This window comes from Falco rusticolus, chromosome 4 (assembly GCF_015220075.1).
Source record: "Falco rusticolus isolate bFalRus1 chromosome 4, bFalRus1.pri, whole genome shotgun sequence".
In the NCBI taxonomy this organism is placed as follows: Eukaryota; Metazoa; Chordata; class Aves; order Falconiformes; family Falconidae; genus Falco; species Falco rusticolus.
In genome coordinates this window covers 45,547,826-45,565,295 of record NC_051190.1, presented here as the reverse complement: position 1 = coordinate 45,565,295, position 17,470 = coordinate 45,547,826, and the positions used below count along the sequence as shown (strand labels likewise).

Here is a 17,470-nt window from a genome sequence, read left to right as displayed (position 1 = left end):
GGGAACTCTGGGACGGTGGAGGACAGGCGCCGGCCTCCGCTCCGCCCCGCGATGCAAAGTAGGATCCCTCCCGCCATGCACCGCGCTCAGCAGTCCCACTCCGCACGCAGCTCAGCCGTGGAAAGGTCAAAATTTCTGACATAAATACGATTGTCAGTATGAAAATAGCTTGGGAATGTGACGCCGTGTGGGGGAAGGCGCAGGAGTTTGAGGTAAAAATTCTCGCCATGGGCAAAAAATTATTAAAAGAGGGAGGTTCAAATAGCTCGGGGGAGAACTGTAGATTCGTGCTCGCTTCGGCAGCACATATACTAAAATTGGAACGATACAGAGAAGATTAGCATGGCCCCTGCGCAAGGATGACACGCAAATTCGTGAAGCGTTCCATATTTTTTGCCACTCCCCGCCACCTTTGGGGGACTGATCCCAACGCCCGGGGCCCGTTCTGGCTCCTGCTCTGTGTGTGGGCACCCCCGAGACACACGGGCGTGGAGCGGGGCGGGGGGGCAGACCCCCAGGTACGCTCAGGGGGAGCCCCAGGTGCAGGCCTGCGGGCCCCCCCTCCCCATGGGAGAGGGGGGTTGGGGGCTGGGGAGGAGAGGGGCACCCTGAAATCTTCATGCCACCCACCCAGGGGGCCCAGCCCAGCCCTGCTCGGGGGTCCCTGTGCAGCACAGGCCCCATGGGGGCATCCGGCTGAGGGGATGAGACCCCTGCCCCACACTGAGGCACCGCAGAGGGGGAGAAGGTGGAGAGGAACGAGCTCCAGGGAGGGTGGCGGGCAGGGACCCCCACCCAGCCCACTGCCCACCCTGCCCATGGACCATCCAGGGGGAGGAAGACCCTGGCTGACCTTCGGCCGCCGGGAAGGGGCTGCAGGACAGCAGCAGGGCAGGGGGCCATGGCGGCTGCTCTGTGCCCCCCACCGCGATGGCCATCCTGCTGCCCCCCGTCCCGCTGCACCCCCCGTCCCCCAAGTGAGGGTGACCCAGCGCCCCGGGTGGTACCACGGGTCTTTATTTCGTTGCTCTTTTACAGCAGGCCCTGCACCCGCAGGGAGCAGTGGGGGTCCCAGGGCCTGCTCAGGGTGGGGGTGCTCAGGGCAGCTCCCCCCATCGAACTGGGCCCCCCAGCAGGTACCACCCCGCCGAGGGGGAGCTGGGCCCAGCCCCCCCGGTGCACTGACCCTGCCCAGCACCTGGCTGGTGGGGCTGGCGGTCCCATGCCGGGGGGCAGGATGCAGCCAGACCCCCCTGTGCAGCTCTGGGGGTCCGGAGTGGCCAGAAGTCCCAGCAGCCTGGGTCGTGCTGCGGTGACACTGGGGGGGTCTCCCCATGGGGCTCCGTGCCCCGCTCAGACCGCGCTCTCCTGGTAGTTGCTGTCCTCCAGGAACCGTGTCAGCCTCCTGCTGGGGCTGGGCACCGCCGGGGCCGCATCCTGCCCTGGGGCCACGGCCCCCCCGGGGTCCTCGTCGCTCTGTTCCCTGGCAAAATGCACGAAGACCTGTGGGGAGGGCAGGATGAGGGGCAGCGCTGGCAGGACCCCAGCCCCCCTGCCCTCATGCCCCATGTCACCCATCACCTGGTCGAGGGTGGTCTGGGACACGGAGTAGTCCTCAATGTGGCAGGGACCACGGTGGGCCGCCAAGACACTGAAGACGCTGGCCAGGGAGCCGGCGTGGGAGGGCAGCTGGTACTGCAGCAGCCCCCCGTGCCGCTCCTTCAGCACGATGCCGGGGAAGCGCCGCTGCATCAGGGTCTCCACCGGTGCCGGCCCAGGGCCACCCACCCGCACCACCACCGTGTAGCCATCCCCAAACCTGGGTGGGAGAGGGGGGCATCGCTGCAGGGACCGGCTGCATCCCCCCACCCCATCCCTGCAGGGCGGTCACCCCTCGCTGCCGGAGCCCTCCCCAAGCCCCCAGCCCCATTACCTGTTCTTGAGGTGCTGGACGCTGCCCAGGCAGCGGAACCGGCCGTTGACCATGATGGCCATCCTGGTGCACAGCGCCTCGCACTCCTCCATGCTGCCGCGGGGGAGGCGTGAGGGCCCGTGGGGGGACAGGGGGGTGCTCCCCTCTGGGAGTGTCACCGCGGCAGGGGGGGTGCTCCACACCCTGGGGTGGGGGCTCACCTGTGCGATGTGAGCACCACGGACCTGCCCTCCCGGATGACGCTGAGGATACGGTCCCACAGGAACCGCCGGGCTCGCGGGTCCATCCCTGTCGTGGGCTCATCCTGCAATGGCCCCAGCAGCGCTGTCATCCTGGGCAGGGGTCCTGCGCTGCCGTGGGACCCCCACACATACCACCCCCACTCACCAGGAAGACAACGGGGGGAGAGCCGAGGAGGGCTATGGCTGTGGAGAGCTTGCGCTTGTTGCCCCCGCTGTACTTGCCCGCCGGCCGGTCGGCGTGTGGCTCCAGCCCCATCTTGGCAATGCCCCACTGAGCCACCTGTGAGCAATACGGAGAGGATGAGGATGGGGGTCCCCTGGGTTGGGGGGGACGGGCTGCGGGCCCTACCCTGGGGGTCTCCTCCTTCGGGATGCCACGCAGGCGGCTGTAATACTCCAGGTGCTCCCGCCCCGTCAGCAGGTCTGTGATGGCATCAAACTGGGGGCAGTAACCCATGTGCTGGTGGACAGACTGCAGGTTGGTGAGCACGCTGCAGGGACAGGGACATGGCTGAGCAGGGGATGGGGACATAGATCGGCACATGGTGGGGACACGGCTGAACACATGGTAGGGACGAGGACACAGATCAGTACATGGTGGGGACACGGCTGAGCACACAGTGGGGATGAGGACATGGATCGGCACATGGTGGGGACACGGCTGAGCAGGAGACGGGGATGGGGACACAGATCAGTACATGGTGGGGACACGGCTGAGCACACGGTGGGTATGGGGACACGGACCTGCACATGGCAGGGACGTGGCTGAGCACGTAGCAGGTAGGGGGACATGGCTGAGCACATGGCAGGGACAGAGACACAGCTGAATATGTGGATGGGATGGGGACATGGCTGAGCACATGGCACGGACAGGGACAAGCTCCAGGGACAGGGACAAGGCTGAGCACACTGCGGGAATAGGGATGCGCACGCTGCAGGGGTGAGGTTGAGGATGAAGCCAAGCACAAGCACGCTGCAGGGATGAGGGCAAGGAGGAGCACAGGGTGGGGACAGGGATGACAGCCCACGTGCTGTGGGGACACAGAGAGGGGGAGCAGCATGTTGGCCGTGGGGTCCCTCTGTCTCGCTCACCTGTGCCCTTTCAGCCAGGCCTCCCCCAGCGTCACCTCCGTGTCCCCCGTCAGCATCTTGAAGGTGGAGGTCTTCCCGGCGCCATTCACCCCCAGGAGGCCGAAGCACTGCGGGATGCAGAGTGGGGTTACCGGCAGCCCCGGCGCCGCCCGCGGCACTGTCCGTCCATCCGTCCGTCCATCCATCCAGCACCCACCTCCCCCGGGGGGATGGCCACGCAGAGCCGGTCCACCGCCGGAGCCTTCCTGCGCCGGTACACCTGCGTGGCAGAGCCGGGGTGGTGCTGGGCGCTCGCCACCCATCGCCCAGTGGGACTGGGGGCTACAGGAGGGGCTGGAGCCCCACAGCAAGGGGCCGGCCCCATGGCACGCACCTTGGTCAGGTCCTTCAGCAGCAGGAGGTGGCTGTGCGGGGGGGTGCTGCCCACCCTCGCCCGCTCCCTGGCCACGTCCTGGTCCTCCTCCCCCAGGGAGGGCAGCTGCAGACCCCGTGGCCTGGGGGCAACAGTGGCAGGGGCACATCCAGGGCTGCCCACCCCACAGCTGCCCCACGGCTTCCCCACGGCCGGTCCTCACCCGAGCCGCAGGAAGAAGCGGTATTGCAGCAGGAGGGTGAAGAGGAAGAAGATGATGCCCTCAATGGCCATGGCAAACATGTTCTTCCCTGCCAGATCCCAGGACAGGGGGGACACGAAGCGCCTGTCCCCTGTGAGCGGTGAGAGGGGCTGTAGGTGTGGGGGACGCCAGGGAGGGTCCCCAGACTGGCCAGGCTATGGGGAGGGGGAGCAGCCCTGCCACCCCTGGACTCACCGAACCTCTCAAAAGCATCAGCCATTGCCTGGTTCTTCACCATGTCAATGAGTCCTCGGCCCAAGCAGAAGTGGGGGAAGATGAGGAAAACCTTCTTCAGGATGCGATTGATGTTGTTGAGGTTCTGCCAGGGCGGCAAGGAGAGCAGTGGGGAAGCTGGCACTGGCCCCGCAGACATGGGAGGGGGGTCTGGGGCAGCCTGAGGGTTCACCTGGTCCACAAAGAGCTCCAGCACGAAGGTGGCCACGCTGCCGTTGATGCCGATGAAGAGGTTGATGCACGTCAGGGCCACGTAGGCGGTGCTGGGGATGCTGAAGAGGAAGGAGGCTGGGTACATCAGGGGGGTGATGGACCAGCTGTGGGGCAGAGAGGCAGGGGCTGGCTGAGGCGCACCTCCCTTCCCGGGGGGCATGGCATGGCAAGCTGGCACCCCTCCCCCAACCCCCCAAGCCAGGGCTGCCCCCAGCCCCAGACAGAGCCCCCTGTGTCCCCCCATTCCCCAGGGTCCAGCCCCGGGGGGGGTTAGCCTTGGGGGCGGGGGGTGGTGGTTATCCCCAGGGGGGTTAGCCCCGGGGGGGTTAGCCCCAGGGGGGGTTAGCCCCAGAGGGGGGTTAGCCCCAGGGTGCCTCCACTGGCCCTTCACCCGTAGAGCAGCAGCAGCAGCACCAGGGAAGGCAGGTTGGCGGAGGAGACGTAGGATTCCTGCTGGAAGCAGAGGAAGATGAGGATGACCAGCAGCGCAGGGACCAGGTAGTTGCACTGTGGGCATGGAGAAGCCAGGGATGGGGTCACGAGTGGGACCTGGCCCCCTGGAGCTGTACCCCATCCCCATCCCCATCCCGCACCATATCCCAGGCGAAGTTGCCCAGCCAGTAAGTGACAGGCTTCATCCCGCTGACGAACTGCAGGTGTTTGGCTTTGCTGACCCGCTCCTCGATGAGGAAGAGCACGAAGCTGGCCGGGACGAAGGACATGGCGAAGATCACACAGATGGAGACCAGCACATCCACCGAGGTGGCCATCCTGTCGCAAAGGGGAGGGCTCAGCTGGGCACTGGGGTCCCACGGTTGTCCCCCCCCAGTCCCCAGCACTCACAGGGCAGCCTCCGAGAGCTGCTCCTTGGTGAGGTTGAGTGGGTGGTTGGTGGCCGTGATGCCGTAGAGCGCGGGGTCGGTCCCAGTGGGCAGCCGGGCGCGCAGCAGCCCATTGCTGGCCACGTTGAGGAAGGAGACCATGGCGTGCCAACCCTTGTTGTTGAACCAGACCTGCAGCCCAGGGGGAGCCTGGCTCAGAGCCCCCTCCCCCACCGCGGCACTGCTCCCCACTGGGCTCCCACTCCCCTCCAGCCCTGGCCAGATTCAGTCCTTCTCAGACCTTGATGTTCCGGCGAGTGTCCAAGCCCTCGATGAAGCGGCTGAGGTTGCCCAGGAGCAGGTCCAAGTTGCTGCCCTGGGCATGGAAGTGTGGGGTGAGGGGTGGGCTTGAGTCAGAGCCCTCCCAGCACCGAGATGCTGGAGCTGAGCCGGGGTGGGGGCAGAGCCCCCCCAGCCGTACCGGCGTGATGTTAAACAGTGCCCGCAGCTCCAGCACCACCTCTTCCACCTCCACCGCTGATGGTAGGGCCTGGGAGCCACCGGCACCCAGAGAAAAGCCACCGTACCTGGGGGGAGAGATGGGCACCCAAACCTGCCCCCCATTTCCCACTGCCACCCCTGTGCAACCCCCCCCCCCTCTGCCCTCCCGAATCCTCCACCCAGCCAGACGCCACGGCGAGGGGCACACAGTGAAGGGTTGAGGATGCCCAGGTGATGGCTCTGCCCATCCCCACCAGGAGCTCCTTCCTGCCCCCTGCCCCATCTGCGTGAGACCCAGCCCCTCCTCAGCTCACCTCTGCTCATTCACCCACTTCTTGTTCCTCAGCCTGAAAGAAATGGGAGCGGGGGGGAGAAATACCCCCGGGGAGACGTTGTGTCAGCCCTTGTCCCCATAGCCATGGGTCCCCCAGCAGCCCCCCTCACCCTGCGGTGCCCTCTCCACCTCCAGCCCTGGCTGGGTTTGGCCCACAGCATCCCTCCCTCCTTCCACTGGGGTGCCAGCCTGTGCCAAAGCCCCCCTGGCTTCCCCAGGGGGTCCCCAGCCCCAGCACTCACTCCTGGCGGATGATCTGGGGGTAGGTCTTCACCAGGTAGTCGGAGATGTTCCTGCCCGTCAGGTTCTGCAGGATGTCACCCGTGCCCCTTTGCACCTGGAGGGTGGACAGACGGGCTGGGCGAACACACAGCCCCACTGGCCCCTCTGGAGCATCGTCTGCCCCCACACCCAGCAGCTCTGGTGCCCCAGGACCAGCCCTGCTGTGGGCTGGGGGTTACCTGGGGTGGTGGGAGCCCCCCAGCCCCCTCGGGGCAGTCGGGCAGCATCCTGTGGGCCCCCGGCCCGCTGCACTGGCAGGGGGGGGACGGCTCAGCCTGTGTCCAGTTCCCACGCCGCAGCGCTTCCAGCAGAGCCGGGGGTGCTGGGGGTGCTGAGAAACCGTCGGGGTGGGAAGCTGGTGGGCACGGCCCCATCCTGAGCACCCAGCACCACAGGGGGGAGAGATACCCCCGTTACCAGCCTGGTGTGAGCCAGAGGCATCGGATCCTGTCCCTGTGCCCCTGCCCACAGTTTTCCCCCCGCTGCAGGGAAGGGCAGGGGGGCCATGGCATCGCACCGGCTAGCAGGGCTGCTCCTGGGGGAGAAGTGGGCACCAAGGTGGGGGCCAAGCCCCAGCCGCCCCCTTCCAGCCCCTCCAGCCCCCCGTCCCCGCAGGGCGCAGGCACTCACACCTCCCCAGCATCCTTCATGCACTTGGTGCCAAAGCCCGGCTCAGCCAGGAGCGCGCCCAGGAGCTGAGTGGTGTCAGGGTCCCCAGGGGCATCATTGCTGTCGGGAGAGGTGGGAATGAGCTGGTGGCAGCAGTGGATGGGGGGACCTGGGGGGACAGAGGGATGGGGACACACCTGAAGAAGGTGAACTGATGCCCATACATCCAGGGCTGGAGGGGCAGCGGTGGGTACTTCCCAAAGGGCGGCACAATGAGGCTGAAGAGCAGCGCGATGCAGACGAAGACAGCGGGCAGGACGATCTGCCAGGGGCTGGGGGTCAGGGCTGGCTCCGCACCCTCCTGCCCCATCCCCTCCCCACTCTCTGCACCACAGCCCCATCCTGGCCCCTAGTCCCAGGCCCGTACCTGCGCGAAGAAGCCCCGGGTGCTGCGGCGGGCATGGAGCATCCTCTTGATGAAGAGGGCGCGGAGCTGCTGGCGGGTGAGCGCCCAGCCCCTCACCCTGTGGCCGGCCTGCCCAGGACCCCCGCGCAGCAGGTCCGTCTCCTGGGGCTCTTCCACTGCAAGGGCAGGGATGGGTCTGGGTCTGCCCCCCACAGAGCCGGCAGCGAGGGGCAGGGGCTCGTGCCAGGTGGCGTGTGGGGGGATGGTGTGCTGGCACGGGTGTCCCCCCACCCCAGCAGGGATGGGGTGCTGCATGCAGGGACACAACGGGAGCCCCCCAGCCCCCAGCTCCTACCTCGCCGGATTCCTTGGGCTCAGTGTAAAGGAGAGGAAAGAGGGGTTACAGCCGTGCTGGCACCTGCCCGGCCGGGGTTAGCACCCACCTTGGGCAGAGCTGGCTCCCCAAACCATCACAGCCCCCCCAGACCCCCATGGCTGCTCCCACACCAGCTCTATCTCCAAGAGAAGGGGCCTGGATATGTCCCCTGGGATTTCATGTCCCATCCCAACCCCTGCAAGGAGCCAGGCTCCCCCAAACCTGCCACCATCCCTGTTCCTCACCCTGCCCGATGCCCTGAGGGACACCCCAAGGTGGGCAGGAGAGATGCTGCACCAAGGTCCCTGAGCCTCCCCCTGCCCCAGGGTGGGCCTGCCCGGATGGACACGTGCCCAGCTGACATGTGCCATGGCCCCAGCCCCAGCCCAGGGGGTGAAGGTGGGGGTCACCCAGCAGCAGGGGCTGGGCAGCTCAGGGGCTCGGGGTCCCAGCTCCCCCTTCCTTACCCAGCTCCCCGTCGGCCGCCTCCGCATCCCTCCCCTCACTGGGGGCTGCTCCTCTCCCAGCGCCTGACAAAACGGGGGTGAGAGTGCCAGGGTGGGACTGAGGCACAGCCTGTGACACCTCCCTGCACCCATGGGTGCTCCCAGCAGGGACCCAGCCCTGAGAAGGGTCAGGGCCACATGGGGTGCTGGGGACATCACCCCCTTCCACACCCCAGCACCCTGAAGCTCAGCTCCAGCCAGCACCGAGGTGTTTTACCTGCCGTGTCAGCATCCAGCCCTGTGTCCTGGGCCACCTTCAGAAAGATCTGAGGGTGGGAAGGGGCTGGCATTACAGAGAGCCACCAGCACCCACAGCCCCTGTGAGGCACATCCCCCAGGTTGCGGGCAGCCCCCCAAAGAGCCCCAGGGAGACCCCTGGCCGCTGCTCCTCTGGGTACCTCTTCCAGGGTGGTGTCGGAGATGCCGTAGCTGGAGATGCCCAGTTCCCCCAGGCGGGTGTCCAGCTCGCGGAACAGGTCCCCAAAGGCTCCGTCCTTGGCCCCGCTGTAGGGCAGGACGAAGAGCACCTCGTGCCCGATGTCCTCCTCCAACCGGGAGCCAGGCACCAGCCTCTGGATCAGCGCCGACAGCTGGGCCACATCTGGGGGGACAGACAGGGAGGGCTGGAAACGTGTGGCAGGAGCCGATGGCTGGCACAGGAGCTGGCAAAGCTGGCATGTGCCCTGCATCCCAGTCTGAGGGTCCCCAGGGGGTCTGAAGGGGATGGGAGGGCAGGGACCCCCTTCTGCCCCAGCAGTGCAGGGGGGCCAAGGGCTAGCAGCAGAGCAGGGCGCGGGGCTGAATGCACCCATGGGCCCCCAGCTGATGGGGGACACATGGGGGGTACCCAGGGGGTGATGCTGTGCTGGGGGTGCAGGGAGGGACGGGACCCTCACCCACGGCGCTGGCCTTGCTGCCCTGCTCGCTGCCCAGGCCCGTGTCGCTGCTGTGCTCCGAGTCGCTGCCATCCTGCGGGAAAGGGTGGCCGGAGCCTGGCACCCTGCGGCAGGATCCCGCCCCAAGCCCAGGGCTCAGCATCCCCTTGATACCCAAGATGGAGGCACTGGCCACCCTTTTGGCACATGCTCGGTGGGACCAAGGGGCCCACCTTTTTGGTGGTGCCGGGGACGGTGCCGGTGCTACCGCCGCTCATCCCAACCTGCTCCTGCTTCACCAGGGTGAGGTGGTAGCCAGTGCCCAGCCTGGCCTTGAGGAAGAGCGGGGACCCGCAGCAGCAGAGCCGGCCCTGCGAGATGATGGCGGTGCGGTCCCCCAGCAGCTCCGCCTCGTCCATGTAGTGGGTGGACAGGATGATGGTGCGACCTGGGGGCAGGGAGTGGGCTTGAACCCACACCCCCTCACCGGGCTCATCTGCCCGCAAGCACGTCCCCCGGCTTGTCCCACGGTCCCTGCTGCCGGTTCTCCACACCTGGGGGGCTCAGGTGCATGGAGGGGGAAGCGGGGCTCCCCCTGTTCCCCCAGCCCTGACCTTTGCGGTACTTGAGCAGCAGTTCCCAGATGCTGCGGCGGGAGTAGGGATCGACGCCAGCTGTGGGCTCATCCAGGATGACCACCCGAGAGCCACCCACGAAGGCGATGGCCACCGAGAGCTTCCGCTGCATCCCTCCTGCAGGGCAGAGGAACAATGTTGGGTGGGGGCTGGGGCCGTGGACCCCTGCTTGGGCACTGGTCCTGCCCCTGGCACACGCACCTGAGAGGTTCCTGGTCTGCTCCTGGCGCTTGTGGGGTAGCCCCGTGTCCTGGATCAGCTGCTCCATCTCAGCCTTCACCCGCTCCTCCGACAGCCCCTTCAGCCGCCCATAGAACCAGATGTGCTCCTCCACGGTCAGGCTGGGGGTGGGGGGGCAGGGGTGAGGTGGGCAGCCCAGCCCCCCGCACTGCTCTCCCCGCCTGCCCTGCCCCTGCCTACATGTCAAAGAGGACGTTGTGCTGGGGACACATCCCCATGGTCTTGCGGATGCTGTCGATATCGGAGCGGATGTCCCAGCCCAGGATATAGGCAGTGCCGGAGGTGGGGGGCAGCAGACCGGTCAGGATGGACCTGGATGGGGAACCGGTGGGGCAAGGGGGTCACAGGGTGCAGGACCAGCAGGGCTCAGGGCTGGGGTGCCCGGTTTACGTGGGGTGCTCAGTGGGGACACAGGTTGGGGCAGCACCAGGGCAGAGCCAGGCTCAGGTCCTGTCCCCAGCTGCAGCCATGCAGCTCCCCGGCCAGCCTCCAGCCCCTCCAGCTCACATGGTGGTGGTCTTGCCAGCCCCATTGTGGCCCAGGAAGGAGGTGATCTGCCCCTCGTAGAAGTCCAGGCTCAGCCCGTTGACGGCCACGTGGCTGCTGTTGCGGTAGATCTTCACCAGGTTGCGGATGGAGACCCCGGGCTGGAGCTGGGCAGGTGGCTCCTCCACCAGCACTGGAACCCACCGAGGGTCATGTCCTGGGAAGGACCCCTTGCCATGGGGGGTAGGACCCCCTGTTGGGGGGCAAAGCCCAGGCTGGGGGCTCGAGCCCAGCTCCACAACCACCACCCTTCAGACACGTGGCTCTGGGGTGGGCAGGGGGAGCAGCTCACCTTGGGGTGCAGTGAGGGGGCTTGCAGGGTATGGGGGGTACATGGCTGAAGACGGCTCTCCAAGCCAGTAACTCTTCAGGAAGGGGAAATTCCAGGGCTTGGGGATCCCGTATTGACCTGCAGTAGATGGGGCTGAGTGGGGTGAGGCCTGGGGGGGGGCTGGGGGGTGCTCCAGGGGCTGGGGGGGCTGCATTCACCTGGGAAGACACCCTCGAGGTACCAGGTGGCCAGGCCATAGAGACCAGCATCCAGCAGCAGTAGCCCCATGGCCGTGGCAAAGTTGTAGGGGTCTCCTGGCACGGGGCTGGCCCCCAGGTTGTGCCACTGGATGCCCACCCCCTGCTCCTCGTAGAGGGAGAAGTACTCGCAGCCGAAGCCGAAGGCCACTGGTGACAGCAAGCTCTGGTGGCAGCAAGAACGGCAACGTGGGCAGAAAGACTGACCTGGAGGGGGGGGGGGTAGCCCCAAAGCCCCCCACCCAGCAGACCTGGGGCACCCAAGGGGTATTGGGGAGGGGGCAGCTACGGCCACTCACCACGAGGACGCGGAGTGGGAAGGTGATGTGGTCACGCCAGGCGACACACAGCACGTAGGGCAGGTAGAAGGAGAAGTAGATGATGCCGCCGCAAGCGGAGGCCAGGTTGGCGCGGGGGAAGAAGGTGCTGATGAGGAAACACTGGCTGATGGTGGCCACCGAGAAGGTGCCGAGGAAGAGGAAGATGACGGCTGGATTGCTGTAGGGCAGGATGTTTCCCAGCTGTGGATGGAAGCAGATTGGAGCCTGCGGAGCCCCTCGTGCTGGCTCCTGGCCCTGATGCGTCTCATGTCACCCACACTGTCCCCCATGCTCTGCAACCTGCCTTGAGGATGAGGACAAGGAGGGCAGAGCTGAGGAGGAAGGGGATGAAGCTGCTGAGGAACCAGCTGAGCCAGAGGATCCCACTGCTCAGCCCCATGGTCTTCATGGTCTCCTTCAGACGCATCTCCTTCTCGTGCACCACTCCCTTGATGATCATGGCCACTGAGTAGATCCAGGCCAGTGTCATGAAGAGGGGCAGCGAGCGGTTCAGGACCCGCAGGAACCTGGGGGAGGTGACACCAGCCTGTCCACATCCAGCCTGACACCCCCAGGACCCCCAGGGCATGGACCAGCCCCGTTCCACCTCCCTGGGGCAGGGATGCTGCAGGCTCCTTGGCCCCATACCCTGCAGCAGTGGGTCACTCGAGGGTCCCGGGGGGCCAGGGCTGCCCCCATCGCCCACTCACACATCGTCCACGTAGCAGGGGTAGGGCATTTGCTGGATGTAGACCCCCATCCGTGGGGTGGCCCCGGTCTGCACCCGCACCACCGCCTGCTCCACCAGGTCCTGCACGTAGACAAACCCCCCCCACACGTAGCGCAGGTCGCTGAAGGGGTCAGCTGCGGGACCCGGGTCCCAAAACCTGGAGGCAAACCACGGCACTGAGCGTGGGACCCCCCCCTCCATGGGACAGGCAGCTTGGGTGGCTGGGGAGACCAAAGAGGCTGGTGTCTCCCAACCTGTCCTTGATCTTGTTGGTTCTTGTGACGTCGTCGATGTCCATGCGGATCTTGTAGCGGACGTGGGGGGGCAGCGTGGGGGTTGTGGCATTCGTGGGGGACTGGAAGACCACAGCTGCCCAGAACTGCCGCTCGTCCAGCAGCTCCAGGGCCCGGGCCACCAGCTGCTCCTCGGTGGCCACCACCTCGATCTTGTCCAGGCAGACGCACTGCAGGCAGGGCAGGCAGGGCTCAGCAGGGCTGGGGGAGCCAGCCCACCTGGGCAGCTGGGGTGACACACACCTCCATGAACTGTGATAGCGTGCTCAGGACCATGTCAACATCAGCGTACACCTGGCGCCAGGTGACCCCTGGCCCCCCTGACGGCCCCCCCAGGAACCCAGCCAGATCTGGCAGCTTCCAGGAGGTGCTGTTGAGGAACCCATCCAGGAGCTGGGCCGTGCCCGGGGCCAGCAGCAGGTCCTGCAAAGCATCAGGGTACAGGGGGTGATGCAGCCCCCCCTGCTCCCAGCCAGGAGCCCGAGCTGCAGCCCCCTGCACCCCCATCCTGCACCCCAGCCCCCTGCGGGGAGAGGGGCTGGGGCTGACGCACCTGCAGGACCTGCATCTCCAGGCTGCTGTTGAGGAAGGTGTAGATGCGGGGTCCCAGCTCCCGCCAGGCACCCCCCACCTCCCCCAGCACTGCCAGCTCCCGGAACGTCCGATTCACCTGCATGAGGTGGGGGATGAGGCACAGCCAGGGCAGCCCCCCTCAGCCCCCCTGTAGCCCCCCACTGACCTCGGCCATGACGCTGTCGGGGCCGGGGCCGGGTGGCGTGTACAGGATCTTCCCCATGAAGAGGGGCTTGATCCCCCGCCAGAGGATCTGCGAAAGGGGGCTGGATTCCAGGCTGCGGAGCAGCTCTCGGCAGAAGGGACCTGGGGGGGGGGGCAGAGCCAAGCCCTCGCCACTAGCCCCTCCCCACCAGCCCCCCACCACCTCCCAGGCAGCCTCGGGGGGCTGTGCCCACCAAGCCCCCAGCTGAGCCCCCTCAAGCCCAGCCCGCTCACTGCTGGTGTTGCCTGGGACAGTGGCTCTCTGCTCCGAGCTGTTGCGGTCCAGGAAGGCTTTGACATCGTTGTCCTCGTACCAGTTGAGGGAGGGGACCCTGAGCCCCCCGCCCTCGGGGTGCCCACAGGCAATGCGTGACAGGGCCCCAAAGGCGCCTGAGCCGGTGGCGGTGGCATTGGTGGCCATCACAGCCCTGAGCTCCTGCTGCAGCTCGGCAAGGCTGGTCATGGAGGAGACCTGGGGAGAGCAGGATGGGGAGCAGAGCGGGATGTGGGGGACCAGGATGCCCAGGGACAGCGTGGGGAGCACGGGGTGAGGTGGGGGGCAGGGGAGCAGGGGGTGCTACCTTATCCATCAGGGATGCTGCATCCCGCAGGAAGGTACCCAAGGCTTCCACGGTGCCAGTGATGCCACCCACGTCCGAGCTTAGCTCTTCCTACAAGGGGAGCATGGGAAGGGGGTCACAGCCCCTCTGGGGGAAGCTGGGGGTCTCTGCCTGACACCATCCAGCACCCAGAGCCTGGCTGGGCTAGGGGCTCACCGCCAGGAGCCGGGGAAGGTCGAGCTGGGAGAGGAAGGAGCCCTCCATGGCACGGAGCTGGGGGCCGGACAGGGCGCAGAGCCCTCGCTGCAGGCGCTGGGTAGAGGCGGCGTCACCCCCCACCAGGAAGCCCCCCAGCTCCGAGGCGTTGCAGACCACGGCCTTCAGCGGGAGGCGGGTGCCGGCCAAGGAGAACTGGTGGGAGAGGGCTGGTCACGCCGCAGCCCCCCGCACTGGGGGGACTGGGAGTGGGTGCTCCAACACTCACGATGCGGGGGCTGAGCTGAGCCGCCATCAGCTCGTCCACCAGCGCCGGGGGCAGAGACGTGTTGGTCCGGAGGAACCGTGAGAAGGTCTCGTTCTCTCGCAGGTAGCCCCTCACCGGCAGGGCTGGAGGGGCAGGGGTCAGCCAGGGGGTCTCCCTCCGCTGGCACCCCCCGTTCCCGGTGCTTACCCCTCCACTGACTCCCGCTCCCCCGGAGCTGACGCAGGGTGGGCAGGAGCCGGGTGAAGCTGCGCAGGAGCCGCTGCCTATCGGTGTGGACCAGGACCTGCCGGGCTTCAGTCAGCAGGCGGGAGAGGCTGCGGGGGCACGGGGTGGGCAGTGAGACCCCAGCCCAGCCCTGCCCTACAGCCCCCGCAGCCCCCGTTGCTCACATGGAGCTGTCGAAGTTGCCCACCACGCCGGGGGCCTCTCCCGCTGTCGGGTGCCGAAAGCAGGGGTTGTTGGCGTTGCAGATGATGCCCTGGAGCCAGGGCAGGGTCCCGGCCGAGGGCAGTGCCTTGTTAGGGAAGTGGCCTGCGGGAGAGATGGGTCTGGGGGGGGCAGCACAGGACCCCCGCATACACCCCAGCAAAGAGATGCCAGCGAGCCCCCAGCTTGGGTCCACCAGCCGTGTTTGTCTGCCCCAGGGCCACCCTGGGGAGGGCTCCCATGCAGGGGGGACCCCGGCATGCATGGGGGGGGCCTTGCCAACCCAGGGGGGTCAGGGTGGGACACTCACACTCATGCTGCTTGAAGGGCGGGTGGGATTGCCGCACCGAGATCAAGATGAAGAAGAGGAAGAGCGGCCACAGGAGCTCGATGACCAGCTGGATCTGGGCGAGACACCATGGTTTGGGGGGGGGGGGCTGTCCCTGACCCCAGCAGCACCCAGGGCTCTGCCTGCCCCCTCCCTGGTGGCTCCGGGCACACTCCCACCCCAGTCGCCCGCTCACCCGCTGCCGCCGGCGGTAGGTGAAGTTCTTCCAGAGCAGCAGCCCCAGCTGGGTGCCCACGGCCATGGAGGGAGTGCGAGGGGGTCGTGCCCTGCACCCCGCTCGGCTCCGGCTGTGGGTGAGAGAAGGGGGGGTTGTCAGCACCGATCCGGGGGGTGATGGTTGGGGCTCTGGCACACCAGGCAAAGCCAGGCACGCGGCTGAGCACCGGGGGCTGGCAGGAGCTGGCCCCACATTCCTGCAGCAAAGCTCCTTTCCGGAGCAAAGACCTCAAATCTCATCCTTTTCTAAAGCAAAAGCAGCAAACAGGGCACGAGCTCCACGACCCCCCCCCCCGGGTCAGCACCGCGGCAGGAGCTGTGAGCAGGATTCACACCCCGCAGGAGAGGCTCGGAGCCCCGGGGAGTTGGGCAGCCGGGGGGGTGGCTGGGACCTGCCCTGCCTCAGTTTCCCCATGTGAGGGATGCGGCCTGGCCAGCAGCGAGGTGGGGTGTTTCTGGTGAGACCCTCAGCGCTCCAGGAGGGAAAATCACCCCGATGCCGTGGGCTCAGGTGTGAGCTCAGGCCCCCCGGGTCGGCTCTGCAGGTGCCCCCCGAGCTGTGCTGGGGCCACAGCAGCTCCGTCCCTTTCCCAACCCCATCCCAGCGAGCCCCCGTGCCCAGCCGGCTCCGGGGGCTCCCCCTGCCCCGCACAGCACCCAGCGGGTGGGCAGTGCCCAGGACCCTCAGCGAGGCATCGGCCTTCCCCAGCAGCCACATGGCCGGCATTGTGCCCAGCCCTGCCAGGCACCGTGGCACGACTGAACTCGTCGCCTCCCGCCTGGCGAACGCCCATGGCCCACGAGAGCCGGGCACCAGAGCTGCCCCCCGCAAAGCCACTGCAAGCCGAGGACACCCCAGGGTCACCTCTGCTGCCCGTCCCACCACCCCAGGTTGGTGGCCCTGAGGACTCACCTGCCTGCCCTGTCACCTGCTGTGGCCTCGCACCTCGGCCAGCCCCGGGGCTGGGGGGGGGCAAGGGCAGGTGGGAGGGCAGCTGGGGGGGCAGTTGGGGGAAGCCAGGCAGGGGGGGGCAGCTGGAGGGGGGCAGTGGGAGGGGGGCCAGGCGGGGGTGGTGGTGTGCCAGGCGCGGGGTGGTGGTGCAGGTGGAGGGGGGGGCAGGTGGGGGGAAGTTGGGGGGGGCGAGGTGGGGCGTGAGTGCAGGTGGAGGGGGGCGCAGGCAAGGGGGAGGCAAGTGGGGGGCCAGGCAGGGTGTGTGTGCAGGTGGAGGGGGGGGGGAGAGGCGGGGGGGCCGGGCGGGGGCGTGGGGCAGGGGATAAGCGGGCACCAGCCGGTGGGATTAGGATCCCGGCTGGGAAATCCGGCAGATCAGCCTGCGGGGCCGGATTCCTGCGAGGGGGCACCGGGAGGGCTGTGCCACCCACCCCCGCCGCAGCGGGAGAGAGGGCGGGTGCCCAGCGCCCCGCGGGGCGGCTGCCGGGGGTGGGGGCACCGGCCGAGCGGTGACCGGGGGCTGCTGCGGGGCCGGGAAGAGCCGGGACGAGCCGAGCAGGAGCCACCGGGATGCTCCGGGAGCCGCCCGGCAGGAGGCTACCGTGGGAAGTTGCTTACTCACCCCGCGGGGGGGGCTCAACCGGGAGCGCGGCGGCCCCCGGAGACCCGCGCTGGGCCACGGGGAGGGGGGCGGACCGGGGGGACACGGGAGCAGCTCGGGGGGATGCTAGGGACAGCGCCGGGGGGGTGATGTGGGCATGGGGACAGCCCAGGGGGGGCACAGACAGCCCCGGGGGGGTGATGGGGACACGAGGACAATCGCGGGGGGGAGGCACAGACAGCCCCGGGTGGATGACGGGGACACGGGGACAGCGACATCGGTGGGCGACACGGACGACCCCGGGGGGATGATGGGGACGGTCCGGGGGGGACACGGGGACAGCCCCGTGGGGGAACATTGCAAAGGCACAGCTCGGCCAAGGCCGGTGGCACAGGCCCCCTTCGCCCGCAGCAGCCCCCGGCCGGGGACCCCCCCCCCCTTACCTGCTCACACCGCCACCGCGCGGCCCCTTTAAGATGCCCCGCCCTCTCCGCGCTACAAAGTAGCCGCGGGCGTGACGTCATGGGATGCGGATCTTAAAGGGGCCGGGGAGGGGGGGGGTGGGGGCTGGGGTCGTGGGGGGGGTCAGAGCCGATCCCGGTGTCCCGTCCCTGGGTGGGCACTACCGCTGGTGTGGGCGCCCCCCCTGGGGCAGCGGAGCCCCCGCCATGGGCGCTGGAGCCCGGCCTGGGGCAGGCTGAGACCACCCTAGGGGACGGACCCCCCGCGGCGCCCACCGACCCGGGGCTGCCCACGGGGGCGGGAGCCCGCGCTG

At 68.0% G+C, this 17,470-nt stretch overlaps 1 protein-coding gene and 1 non-coding gene across 5 annotated transcripts; one reads left to right on the top strand and one right to left on the bottom strand.

Moving 5' to 3' along the window:
* The first annotated feature begins 287 nt into the window (after positions 1 to 287).
* Positions 288 to 394, top strand: LOC119147923. Its single transcript, XR_005104235.1, has one exon. It is a non-coding gene; the product is annotated as a U6 spliceosomal RNA (small nuclear RNA).
* Positions 395 to 1,005: 611 nt separating this feature from the next.
* On the bottom strand, positions 1,006 to 17,172 carry ABCA7 (ATP binding cassette subfamily A member 7). Of its 4 annotated transcripts, none has more exons than XM_037386752.1 (51): positions 17,139 to 17,172; positions 15,102 to 15,213; positions 14,888 to 14,981; positions 14,541 to 14,682; positions 14,338 to 14,465; positions 14,152 to 14,273; positions 13,884 to 14,078; positions 13,689 to 13,778; positions 13,342 to 13,579; positions 13,070 to 13,209; positions 12,884 to 13,000; positions 12,574 to 12,753; positions 12,292 to 12,500; positions 12,018 to 12,194; positions 11,612 to 11,834; positions 11,287 to 11,508; positions 10,949 to 11,153; positions 10,752 to 10,868; positions 10,421 to 10,592; positions 10,094 to 10,225; positions 9,875 to 10,014; positions 9,653 to 9,790; positions 9,272 to 9,486; positions 9,060 to 9,132; positions 8,562 to 8,764; positions 8,381 to 8,429; positions 8,125 to 8,187; positions 7,637 to 7,654; positions 7,303 to 7,457; positions 7,073 to 7,197; positions 6,897 to 6,995; positions 6,446 to 6,641; positions 6,227 to 6,321; positions 5,965 to 5,997; positions 5,631 to 5,736; positions 5,451 to 5,525; positions 5,172 to 5,341; positions 4,922 to 5,099; positions 4,720 to 4,835; positions 4,288 to 4,432; positions 4,077 to 4,200; positions 3,843 to 3,972; positions 3,641 to 3,761; positions 3,464 to 3,526; positions 3,268 to 3,374; positions 2,525 to 2,666; positions 2,321 to 2,455; positions 2,134 to 2,237; positions 1,934 to 2,026; positions 1,582 to 1,819; positions 1,006 to 1,503 (listed from the first exon to the last, which is right to left on the bottom strand). In XM_037386752.1, exons 2-51 carry the CDS (start codon positions 15,165 to 15,167, stop codon positions 1,354 to 1,356), a joined length of 6,768 nt encoding a protein of 2,255 aa, XP_037242649.1. In that variant the 5' UTR covers positions 15,168 to 15,213; positions 17,139 to 17,172; the 3' UTR covers positions 1,006 to 1,353. The 4 variants fall into 4 exon arrangements, 3 of the variants coding, with proteins under 3 accessions (XP_037242649.1, XP_037242651.1, XP_037242650.1); XM_037386754.1 differs by having other exon boundaries at positions 9,323 to 9,486; XM_037386753.1 differs by lacking the exon at positions 7,637 to 7,654.
* Positions 17,173 to 17,470: the final 298 nt, after the last annotated feature.

Coding starts and splice junctions, on each gene's coding strand:
- ABCA7 (XM_037386752.1), bottom strand. CDS start 15,167: ATGGCCGTGGGCACCCAGCTGGGGCTGCTGCTCTGGAAGAACTTCACC. Junction 13,580..13,688: donor CAGCATCCCTGATGGATAAG/GTAGCACCCCCT, acceptor TGCTCTCCCCAG/GTCTCCTCCATGACCAGCCT. Junction 5,737..5,964: donor AAGTGGGTGAATGAGCAGAG/GTGAGCTGAGGA, acceptor CTCTCCCCCCAG/GTACGGTGGCTTTTCTCTGG.